The 12,569-nt window shown below is 42.3% G+C and overlaps 1 protein-coding gene across 4 annotated transcripts in view; it reads left to right on the top strand.

Moving 5' to 3' along the window:
• The window catches only part of LOC135490684 (synaptophysin-like), a 48,257-nt gene that overhangs the window by 23,271 nt on the left and 12,417 nt on the right, over window positions 1-12,569 (top strand). Inside the window, exon 1 of one of the 4 annotated variants that reach the window (XM_064776021.1) lies at window positions 6,149-6,586. The exons of the other annotated variants lie outside the window; for them this stretch is intronic. Coding sequence (XP_064632091.1) covers window positions 6,560-6,586 — 27 coding nt within the window. The 5' untranslated portion in view covers window positions 6,149-6,559. Of the gene's footprint in view, window positions 1-6,148; window positions 6,587-12,569 lie in introns of those variants that run through there. 4 annotated transcript variants of the gene reach the window in all.

The following is a 12,569-nucleotide window of genomic DNA, read 5'->3' as shown; positions in this document are numbered from 1 at the left end:
ATGGAATCGGCCCCCAGAGGGATTGGGAACAAGAGAAACTGACATTGTTGATTGTTAGGCATCATCTAATGGAAGTATATGTGTCCAGGTTGGAATATTGAGAGGGTAGGTTTGTTGAGTGCAGCTGTGTGGAATTCCAAGGCACATTGATCGCAAGGTTGCATGTATAGTACACAGAGCCTCTTTTTCACACCTGACACGGCACAGTTGCCTGTTGGACTTGATGGAACAATGCCACAACCAAAGGGAGTTTTCAGCATGTTTTGTGCAGACAACTTTAGGAAAAGTGCTGCCCTAAACCTTTGGCCAAAGTGTCTAAGATTTTGGCTCCACTCTCTTGGTCTCTCGATTTTAGTACAAGGACCCTTCATTGGGATGTTGGTTCCTTAAACCTTCAGCATACTCAAGGTTCGTTGGTTACAGAATTGGCTGCTAGGTGCACTGCAATCACAAGAAACCAATATGATAAGCTCTCTCTGATGGATGTAGTTGATGTCAAATTCTGATTTGTGGTGTGGCCTTATTCGCCTGATCAATGTCCTTCTCAATTTGCAAAAGAGGTTGACTGTTGCAGGTAATTCTGGTAACAGAATTTCCCTCCAGGTGGCCCCAAGTCCCGAACATACCACCCAATACTCCTCCATATAATTCCAATTATCCCATAGATGGATATGTCACAGGGTCATGGATAGCGGGTAAACTCATACATACCTTGGATGAATTTATACTTCCTCATTATGGAAATAGGATTTATGGTAACAAAAACTGCCGTTAGACACTCTGGTTATTTCCATAGACAGAAGGAAGTGGAATTTAGATTGGAATGTTGTGTAAATCGGTACTTTCTCAATGGCCTATTAAGGCTGCGATGTTAATTAAATCAGCAGCTGTTGTTTGTACTGCATTCAGAAAGCTGATACCAGCTACAGAATATATAAAGGGGCACGCTGTTCATGATACTTGTGCCGTGATCGAAATTCAAAAACAAATTTCAAATTTGTAACGAATGGCGTATCCTTTCAAGTGGTCTGAGCCTGGCAGTAGAGTTGAGACAAGTCAGTGTGATCTTCAAGGTGACTTTCGTTAAGTATTCCAAGTCTACGACTAAGATGTTACAAGATACCCAATCTCTTGTATTGTTCAACCAGCTCTAACACATCTTTAAATTGGCTTTTACCTTTGATACTATGCCGTGGTGTCTTACGGCAGACGGTTTGTCACCATGATTGGCTTGTCATTCCTTGTTTGTTTGGCAGAGGTTGTTGGCGTGGGGCGTAAGGCAATTACGATGATATTGTCTCTGATCTCATCAGCGAGGGTCTCGTCGGTGTGATGTGGGACATAAATTGGAAGTACACCAAGGAATTGTCTGAGGATAAGTGTAGATTTCAGGAATAGTGTTGGGGGTCCCCTGGATTGGGCATATTTTGTTCCTGTATATTTCTCATTTATATTTGGTAGATGTGTGGATAGACACGGAGGAATTGATAACCTGAACCATGAAATTGTACGAGAAATAAACCGTACAGAGCTGAAAATGTCCAAATGAAATGCACTGCATCAATGCATATACAAGACAAAAATGGTTTGGAAAGTGAAAAAATCCTGTTGGGTTACAAAACTAAGATGAATAAAAACCAAACTTCAGAGAAATCTGAGCTGTAATTTGTGCTCCAGAGCCCAAAATGATGCAGACAAAACATTTACGAATGGACTATAGTACTATTCTTCCAAACTAGAGTCGGTGCAGAACCCTGGAAGACAGGATGTCATTCCTGAGGCATTTTAAAATCTGATTTACCTTATTGCCACTTGTTAATTTTCAATTGAATCGCTGAGATATTCTGCTCACGGCTACTGGATTTGTAAATTGATTTAATTCGTAAGAAATGAATGTAAATATTGTCTGACTCCATGATGGGCTCGGTAGAATTAGATTGTAATACCATGAATCTGTGATGCGACTTTTGGATTCTCTGTCGTGTAATGCTAAAACAAGGAGTTATAGGCACACTGCCTTAGACATATCCACCTCAGACAGAAGGCCACCCCTAAACCAGGCCCATGCCCCTTTCATCCTTCTTAAGCTTCCTTGCTGTCGCGACCTAGCCAGGTTACACCCAAGGAAACATGCCCATACTTTCAAATCAATGTCTTTCTCAGGAATATGCCTTGATCTCACCCGTACCCACAACTCTAGAACCTGAAATTCACACCATCTGAGTGGCTATGCTGTCTTCAGATAGTCCTCTGTCATGCTTTCAGCATCTTTCTTCTCTTAATCAAAGACGCAGATTTTAGTTTCAGTTTGTGTCCCCAGGTGAATTCTGTGGGTTGAAACTGATAACCTGTCATTTTGAGTTCTTTATTGTGTAATCATTGTCATTTAAACCGTTTTGCATTTCAAAAGAATCGAGAAAAAGAAAGGAGTGGAATCATCGGATGATAACACGCTGCAAGGAAAATGATTTGCGTTCAAATAAAAATCGATCCGAATGATTGTTTTAAAGATTTATGATTGGTTGATTGAAGTCTCTGAAACTGGATATGACCAATCAGGGTGCTTGTTATATTCTTCTCCAGGTTTGATAAAGCTATATGAAGAAATTTGAAATTGAATACAATTCCTGTACCCACTGGCGAAATCGTCCATCGGATCCGTTAGAATTAACTTCATCAAATTGTGGTAATGTGGTTTGCCGTGGGCTCGTCGGTTCCATGTTTACGTATTGGGTGTTTTGACATTTAAAAATGGTTAACAATATTTTCCAGTTTTTGCGTTAAGACTATGTCTGGTCCTAAGGGGGATGGGTTAAAAGGTTGAATCCATTTCGGTAATGCGGGTGTGGGAGCATTTCAATTGAAAGTATATTGCCTATTGATGCAATAAATGAGATGGAAATTGGAAAGTTTATACGGTTCAGAAAAACATCCCAGGAGATAGAAGTGTCAGTATTAGCGTCAAAATAGATGTTGGGGTATGAAATAGAGGTGCGTGGCTGACGTTAATTTGCTTTGAATTGAAAATTTGAAGAAGTATGGCGCTGTGGAGTTCAGTGCAGTATGGAGGGATTGCAGTGATTTCCCTGTAGAGCCTCACTTGGTGGTGGGTTGAAAACGTTTTCGAGCAACACTGATGTGCACCCCTCAGAGGTTTTTCGGGTAAAATGAAAATACCCTGAAAGTTTTTAAGGTTCTGAAAATCTCTAAGGGTCTTCATTTTCCTGAATAACCTTCAAGAGCAAAAAGCCTTTAAAGGTTTTCAAAAGCACTTACACGTGTGAACCATCAAATTCTGTTCCTTACTGGTGAATTATCCATCCTGATGATTTCTGGTTCCTGATGCTAAAGTGCTAATGACAGCGACTTCGTTTTTTCCTCTGGCAAAAAGCTACGGATCTAAGTAATCTATGAGGTAACCTGCATATTCCCTGGGGAGTGCTCTGAGGGATGGCATGGCTGGGAAAAAAAGGGCAAGTCAAAAACAGTTAGGAGTTGTGAATGAATATTTGATGAAAGCTGTGCGCTGAGGTGATCGGTTACTTTGGGACTTTTTGCCTACGGGTAAGGTTGGGAAAAGTTACGTCAAGAACATTTAGGAGGTTGTGAATGAGTGAAGTCATGGGTTCAGCACTGACGTTCTTGCTAGTGTAGAAAAATCTCAGAATTTCTTGGTATTTGCTGCATGTGACAAATTGTCTTGCCAGTATAGTTGTAATGAACGTCTCAAGAAAATCTACAATAGCAATCTGCTTGTAGTGGTGGCATCATTTCTACTAGCCCAGGCTAGAGGGAAATTCCTTTAGCTCAGTCGGTAGAGTGATGGCCTTATACGCGAGAGGTCCCGGGTTCAATCCCCGGTTGGACCTTGATGTTTTTCCTCGGTGAAAATTTGGCTTTTTTTTTTTTTTTTTCAACGAGGGATTTATGGTGTTATCCATTTGCAATATAGTCGGATCACTTGTCTCATACAAGTATCTGCTACCGTCGTAGATAACTCCCTATTGAAAAAACCGTCACCAGTCTGAGTAATTTGATGTAACCTGCAACCCCTCCTGGGGACTGCTGTGATGCGCGGGAAGGTGACAGAATTATTGTGTCTCTTTCATAGAAGATTCCTTGCAGCTGGTTTGTTCTTATTTAGTGTCTGCAAAGAATGCTTCTATCACGTTTTATGCTGGAGTTTATTGGGATGGGTTTAGGTGAAATGAATTTTGTGGTGTTGGTACATTGCATGTTTTTTTTGAAGAAATTTTCTGTGTGATGATATAGATTACTAATGGATAAGGAAATAATTGGAGATATATGCCATTGGGTTCATGTCTTTTGTCAGCTGCGATAACAGTAGTCTTGGATGAGGTGTGCCAAACATTTTTGTGCATTATTGCCGAGTCCAGATGGTCCGCAAGCCCTAATGCGCAAAAACAAATTATGGGATACATACTGTGAGGAAGAGGAAATAATTGAAGATATATGCCATAGGGTTAATGTCTTTTGTCAGCTGCGATAACAGTAGTAGGGGTGGGTTAGTAGAATGTTCTTTTCGTGTGTCACAGAAATTGGACCCAGCAATGAATGCCAAAGTAAGAGAATAAAATGATTGGTAGTAAATGCGATGGGATTAAGGTATTTTGTCTGTTGTGATGACAGCAGTCGAGGATAATTGCCTGGCGAGAAGACTTATTTGGGTATGATGTTCCTTTGCTGCGTGTCAAGGATCGTGAATAGACCGGACAAGAAGAAACACTGTAGTAGTATCCGGAGACATGACATCATCATGAAGTGTAAGCTGCGTCTTTTGTCAAGATTGTGATTAAGGCCGTTAACACAGTCAGTCTCAGAAGCCACGACACGCATTGATTACTACCAGTTCGGGTACTGACCTTACAATAGCCCACATTGATTACTACCAGTTCGGGTACTGACCTTACAATAACCCACATTGATTACTACCAGTTCGGGTACTGACCTTACAATAGCCCACATTGATTACTACCAGTTCGGTTACTGACCTTACAATAGCCCACATTGATTACTACCAGTTCGGGTACTGACCTTACAATAGCCCACATTGGTTACAACCAGTTCGGGTACTGACCTTACAATAGCCCACATTGATTACTACCAGTTCGGGTACTGACCTTACAATAGCCCACATTGATTACTACCAGTTTGGGTACTGACCTTACAATAGCCCACATTGATTACTACCAGTTCGGGTACTGACCTTACAATAACCCACATTGATTACTACCAGTTCGGGTACTGCCCTTACAATAGCCCACATTGATTACTACCAGTTCGGGTACTGACCTTACAATAGCCCACATTGATTACTACCAGTTTGGGTACTGACCTTACAATAGCCCACATTGATTACTACCAGTTCGGGTACTGACCTTCAATAACCCACATTGATTACTACCAGTTCGGGTACTGACCTTACAATAACCCACATTGATTACTACCAGTTCGGGTACTGACCTTCAATAACCCACATTGATTACTACCAGTTCGGGTACTGACCTTACAATGACCCACATTGATTACTACCAGTTCGGGTACTGACCTTACAATAGCCCACATTGATTACTACCAGTTCGGGTACTGACCTTACAATAACCCACATTGATTACTACCAGTTCGGGTACTGACCTTACAATAGCCCCCATTGATTACTACCAGTTCGGGTACTGACCTTACAATGACCCACATTGATTACAACCAGTTCGGGTACTGACCCTACAATAACCCACATTGATTACTACCAGTTCGGGTACTGACCTTACAATAGCCCCCATTGATTACTACCAGTTCGGGTACTGACCTTACAATAGCCCACATTGATTACTACCAGTTCGGGTACTGACCTTACAATAGCCCCCATTGATTACTACCAGTTCGGGTACTGACTCTCCTCCGACATAATTGCTAACGTACCATCACGAAAGGAAAACTGCCACCTTGAAGTCGTCTCCTTATTGCCCCCGGAGCACTTGATGATTAGGGTGGCGGAAATGGAAATCTTCGCTCCATGCCATTACTCTCCTAGCATCGCTAGCTGATAACCCAAATCATCAATCTGGGTTTCCCTCGGTGACGGTAACTGTTGATACGTTTAATAGAAAGCTGGTTACTATTGTCAGCTGTTATCCCCGTTGATTACCTTGGGAGTGTTGTTGCATGTCGGTACAATCTCGGATGCTGACATTACTGGACAATAACGCGACGTCACCAAACTCGATTCCCTCAGCAGTGATAATAAACATTCTCTCGACAGTGACGTTATTGTTGATACGATACATTTGATAGGAAAGTTTGGAATCGTTGGTTGTCCTCCTTGTCGATTAGCATGGGAATATTGTTGCATTATGGATACGGTCATGGATCGTGACAATATTGACAGTTGTGACAATAGCCGGTGAAGGTTTTGTCCTCAGATTGCAGTGTAACTGACCTTGGTTTCTCTTGATTTTCCCTTGACAATGTACGTTACTGCTGATGTGATTCTCGCTGAGAAGGATATAGATTGTGGTTTTAACACAAGGAATACTTTGGGATGCTGAATTGCAAGATAATTGGCATGGTGAGTGATTAATCGTTCATGACAAGTGTCAAGGTTTGATATCCAAATTTGTTTTGCGATCTTCTTTTCTGTAAGTTTGATTTGGCAATGGTACAAGATAGACGATTTTATTTTCAAAGTGCTTGTTGCAATGTGGTTGTGATCTGTTACAAATGATAACCCTTAAGTGCTTCTGAGAAAGGTTAGTAACGTGGAACAAGAACATTGTAGCAACAATTGATGCCTGTTTTAAATTCAAAAACGTTGCTTTAGTTAAGCTTGAATTGGAATTCATCATCTGTTGAAATTGTTGAAGTTTTTCAAAACGAAATCAGATACATATAATTGTGATCAGGTTCAACCGAAGGCACAGGTGGGCGAAGTTGTTTGTGAAAATATGGCAGAACTGTGGACCAACCAACCAACCTTGACAAAAAACCTTGTCGACGATATTGCAATGCAGATATCCATCCAGTCCTCATACGATTAACATGGCCCTGCCATCTTAAAAAACATTCGATCCCCACGTTATCCACCTTCTCAAACGTAGCGTGATAGCCCCTCTTGGGCAAACAGGACACATTACTCTGATTGGTTAGTTTACATAGGGGTGATTTCGGTCGTGGTAAATTAATTTGCGTCGACTACGTTGTCCTGTGGGCAGAGTTATTGGTATCCATGGTGATGCAAGAAAGTTATACCTGAACCTTAAGTAATGTTGATTGAATTATCTGCAGGTCACCGTAGATTCAAAATGAATATAAAGACAGTTTGTTATATGGATGAAAATCCGTCTAAATGGTTTGGATGAATCTTCATCCGCTTCTTAATTTGTAATGCTCATGGTTCATTTCCATACTAATTGCTTGATTAAAACAAAATGTTTCAACAACAGAGTCGCAACAAAGTCTAGAACGTCACAACGTCATTGAGAAACCAGCCCTGAGTCATGATGTCATTCAAACTGTGAACTTCGAACAAGACAGATGCAAGTCAACCCCAGCCACCCTGATGAAGCCTAGAGGGGCAGAAACGCGCGTCGGTGGAGCAACACAACAGCCCAACAATAGGGACCGATGGACATTGTTGTAAACTACAGTGACGGTATCCAGTTTTACTTCTACTATTCTCATTTCCATACTAAGTCATTCTGTATCGTTTTAAACTATACTTTGTAAACCTACGCTGTTGTAGACCAACAACAGTTAATTCAGATCTACCAGAGTAGATAGAAATTGTTGCTGAAAGTTACGAATTGTCGAAACGGCACTGAGAAAGCTTCCGGAGCCATTAGCCGCAGCTCTCCCTGCGTTTCCTGCCAGAGTTTCCACCGGTCTTTTCAAGCTTTGCCAGGAAATGGAAACATAATGCACCATTTGTGTTGATGGCATGATGGTGTTGGCGATAAACGTCCAACGGGAGGTAAGGTACAGTGGGGTGCTAGCGTGACTACCAGTTTTATCATCAGCATAGCCCTTTTAACAGATCTAGATGGCCTTGTAGTTATCAAAGGATCCGCTACATGACCGGGGAAGCTTGAAGGTTCGAGGCCTGTTGGTTAGCATATTGCCATATTGGGTGCGAACTGCCTTCTCGCCAGACGCCTGGCATTAGAGATAGGAGTTTGAAAGTAAAGAGTGTCTCGTAAGCCAAAGCTGGCTGGCCCTTTCATTAGGGGTGACACTATGATAAACAATACTTTAAAATGAAGCCAAAGGTTTACAAATTTTGCCTTTGATGGTAAAAGTAACAGAAGAAATAGATTTGAAGTGATCTATTTTCAAATGTCATCATATCTGTCTTCAGTGCATCATTGATCAACAATGATATTGATTCAAAGAGACTGAGTGCCGTTGAAACTAGATCTGATTGTTCCATCGAAAATGGGGCAAATACAGAGAGGTCAGTTTTCTCGTAATGGTTGTCAGTACTTTCTTGATCTATGAGACTCATGTGAATTATCCGCCGTGAGTGGCGATCACATATGTTCACTGCTGTCCGACATTGATTGCAGGAGATCTGGTCCGTTAATGACATCGATCCGTTCGAATTCCAACTCGGCCGAAACTAGATCCATCCATTACCACATGACACCTTGTCATGTGTCACAGTAGCCTCGAATCATTTAGGTTTGACCTTCAATCCGAGGACAAGGGTATGTTTCACCGGTCAAAGATCTTCTCCAAACCAGATCTGGCATCTTCTAGAGTGTTGGCATACCTCCTCATGTAGCAGAACTTGCTCCTAATGGCCAAAAAATAATGCGCTTCCCCCTCTCTCTACAGGGATGAGTACCAAAAAACAACCCAAGCCGCCATTTCAGGGTGCCGGAATTGGATGTGAATTTGCATGGTTGCAACCTGACACTTCTAATCACTGTTGGAGATGAGAGCGCCCAGAAATAGAGAAGTAAAAAAAGGAGTTGAGATGATGCTAAAGAAGGCACTCCGCATTTTGTTTTGCATATATTGGGTGTTAGAATATCTGGATAGAATTTTGTTGGGTGGTGGGTTTTTGTGTGCTTAATGGAGGCAACATGTGACTAATGTGAAGAGAGTTTGGCCAATACAAGAACTGGGTCCGCTTCCTCAAAACGTGTTTCGTCACCATTATACTTAACTTGGCGTTAAGTCTAATGGACTTAACGGAAGGAGATAACACCAGCATTAGTGACAACTCTTCAAACAACTAGGCCCCGAGTGTCAGAGTATATACCTAAACAGCCTATGTTCTTAACAGCCAAAGAATAAGACTAATGAACTTCCTGCTTTTACTCGAGCACTCAATCCTGACCAAAGGCAACCAAACTTAACGTGTTCAGAGTGCCGGAATTGGTTGTGGATTTCCTTGCTAGAAACCAGACACTTCTTATCATTATTTGAGATGAGAGCACCCAGAAATAGACTTGTAGAAAAAGGAGTTAAGTCCTATGTGTTGAAGAAGGATCTCTTTCTGTTAAAGATGCTCGTGTGGGAGTCGGGTATATCCAGATAGCGTTCTCTACCATTCAAGGTTCCTCTGAGCTGGGAATATAAAGCATTTATTAAAAATGAAAGGAGTGTGCAGTGAGGTTTTCATTGGCAGGTGTCATAGAATAGAAGTGCGTGTACATCTTACGAGAAAACTTCAAAGATGTTGATATCTAAGGGAAGGTGAGGGTTTGCCGTGTGGTTTCTAGAAGGCAGCTGATTTAAGATATTCAGCAACCTTCACGTGTTGCTTGATGTCGTAACTAGTGGCTAGAAGTCTTCAGGGAGATGTTTCGTCCGCGCCCCGATTATGATGTTTAGTGGCTTTGCAAGTGTGAAATGTAGATAAACTCCCATCTCTCTGGGGTACATTTGCTTACTTCAAAAGTAGACGAATTGGTCCAGACTCCGAACGAAACTGATCACCTTGCTATTGTTTGCTGGTTGTTCGTCGTTAATGAGATGGTAACTGCTTGCCACTTTCCCACAGAAAAAAACCTAGTGATTGCCATTGCCTGTGGTCATTCCACGACCGTGTTGTTTCTATCGAATCATTGCATGTCGCTTTGGTGAAAGGACGTAATTGCAAATGTCGTACCAGGTGACTACAATTCTTCTGGGAAATGTTCCATCAACAATAATGATGTTTTTCGCTGTGTAGGAGTGAAGTAATGATGATGAATGGTCAGCTTTCTGAAATACTTTGCTGATATCATCTAGGTTTACCAACATCACGAATGTGCTGGCTGATAGCTGAGGTAAAGAAGCACTTCAAGCATTGAAACCACATTGGATTTAGTGCAACAGAAGTTGCATCATCTTTATCATGCCCATGTCAAGGAACCTGGGAGAGCGGATTAGTAAAGAAATCGAACCTTGACAGATAAAGCGGACCTTCTTGTATTTCTTGTCTGCACTTTTGGATCATGGCTGTGGTGGTTCTAGAGATATTGGCAATCCTTGTGTCAAGAAGAAGAGCTGCATCTTCTTCACCATCTGTCTGTTTAAAAAAGAGTTTAAGTGCAGAACCATGTCTGGATCAATTTACATCTGTCTTGTTATGTTCTTTTAGGCTTCGAGTCATTAATTTTTGGGGTATTGAACATGTCGTATCTGAATGGGAATTAGGTGGGAGAGATGACAAGGAAAAGCAGTTCCAAGGGTAGCCTCCCTTTCCCAGGGAAGCCTCCCTTTCCCAGGGTAGCCTCCCTTTCCAAGGGTAGCCTCCCTCTCCCAGGGTAGCCTCCCTTTCCCAGGGTAGCCTCCCTTTCCCAGGGTAGCCTCCCTTTCCCAGGGTAGCCTCCCTTTCCCAGGGTAGCCTCCCTTTCCCAGGGTAGCCTCCCTTTCCCAGGGTAGCCTCCCTTTCCCAGGGTAGCCTCCCTTTCCCAGGGTAGCCTCCCTTTCCCAGGGTAGCCTCCCTTTCCCAGGGTAGCCTCCCTTTCCCAGGGTAGCCTCCCTTTCCCAGGGTAGCCTCCCTTTCCCAGGGTAGCCTCCCTTTCCCAGGGTAGCCTCCCTTTCCCAGGGTAGCCTCCCTTTCCCAGGGTAGCCTCCCTTTCCCAGGGTAGCCTCCCTTTCCCAGGGTAGCCTCCCTTTCCCGGGGTAGCCTTCCTCCTTGGCAAGGGTTTCTTACTTTGTGTAGGGTAATCAGGACAGGCCTTCACCCCCTCTCACAACTACGCTCTTGGCACATGGTGTTCATTTGGTTTTGCCAAAACTCTGATCTGATTCTGCTTAATGAAGACATCCTAGTTTTCTACGACAGAGAGAAATCGCGGCGAATGCTGAAGACTGCTGTGTTCACACTCTTCAGATCCTCCAATTAGATACCTGGCTCTTTCCTAAATAATTGTTGCCATCCATCAATGATATCAATGCTCCTGTCGCAAATCTCATTTGGTGGGTAATCTGGTTTGCTCCGATAACCATCGTACATGGGCCGCATCGCCAATGTAGTTATCTCTCCAATGATGGTGAGAACGACGATGTCGGAACTTTATTTGGTAAATATTTCATTGGATTGAGTCGTCATGAGGGTCCTTGACCGTTTACATGAAATCAATGTTTGCGCGGGAAATCTCATTTAACGAATGGTTTGATAAGACGGGAGGTGCATTTGCAGCATGGTTGAACCAGTGAGAGAATTTCGATTGGGATACTTCTCGGCAGGAAAGTTTGCGTTCTGTGAATTAGAATGCAGAAAAGTCTTTGCTGAAATCTATATTGACATGACCATTCATTGGGAAGCTGCCAAAGGTACCATAGGTAAAAACCTATTGACATGAACAATCAATGGAAAGCTTTCAATGAGCTCTGAAATAAGACGGATCCTAACACAAATGTTTTGAGGTTCTTAGCTCAAAAGCACATCATGTAATCTCTTAAGATGATCAACGGTTATAAAAATATTGTGCCGTGTATTGGAGTTGGTAAAGAGTGCTCTTTTGAAACTTGTGTGGCCTCAAAATGCGACAGTGGTTCTTCACGGGGCGATAGCAAAATCTTTTGCCAGTGATTGGATGCGGAAATATTCTGAAAAAGAAACCGGCAAAAGAAGTGTGTAAAGCTTTGATGATTGACGGATCCCAACACAAATGTTTTCAGATTCTTATCGTTAAGTCATGTCACGCAATCTCTAAAGATAATGTCACATATTGATCTCTTAAAACATCATGTCATGCAATGGAGTCTGTAAAAAGATCAGTTTTGCAATCTGTTCAGCGTCAAAATGCTACAAAGTCTCTTGTCTTTAAAAAGGATGAAATCTTTTCCAGGATTGTGATGATAGGCGAATCACGTCACAACTGTTTCAGCTTCTTAACCTGAAGTCACATCATGTGCAATGGTACCGCCCCTGGCAGACACCAGTTTTGTCCTCAACTAATGTCTCGTGGATACAAGACAGCTAAGAAGATTGGTAAATGGCTGTAGTGATTTGCAGTAAGTGGCCACAATCGATCTTGTAAACCATCAGAGTAGTGCCTGTGCCGTCTTCTCACCGAACGGAACGCAAATTCCACCGACATACTTATGAGATG

Source organism: Lineus longissimus, chromosome 7, assembly GCF_910592395.1.
Source record: "Lineus longissimus chromosome 7, tnLinLong1.2, whole genome shotgun sequence".
NCBI lineage: Eukaryota > Metazoa > Nemertea > Pilidiophora > Heteronemertea > Lineidae > Lineus > Lineus longissimus.
Note: the sequence above shows the minus strand (reverse complement) of the source record. Positions and strands in the feature narration are given on the sequence as shown.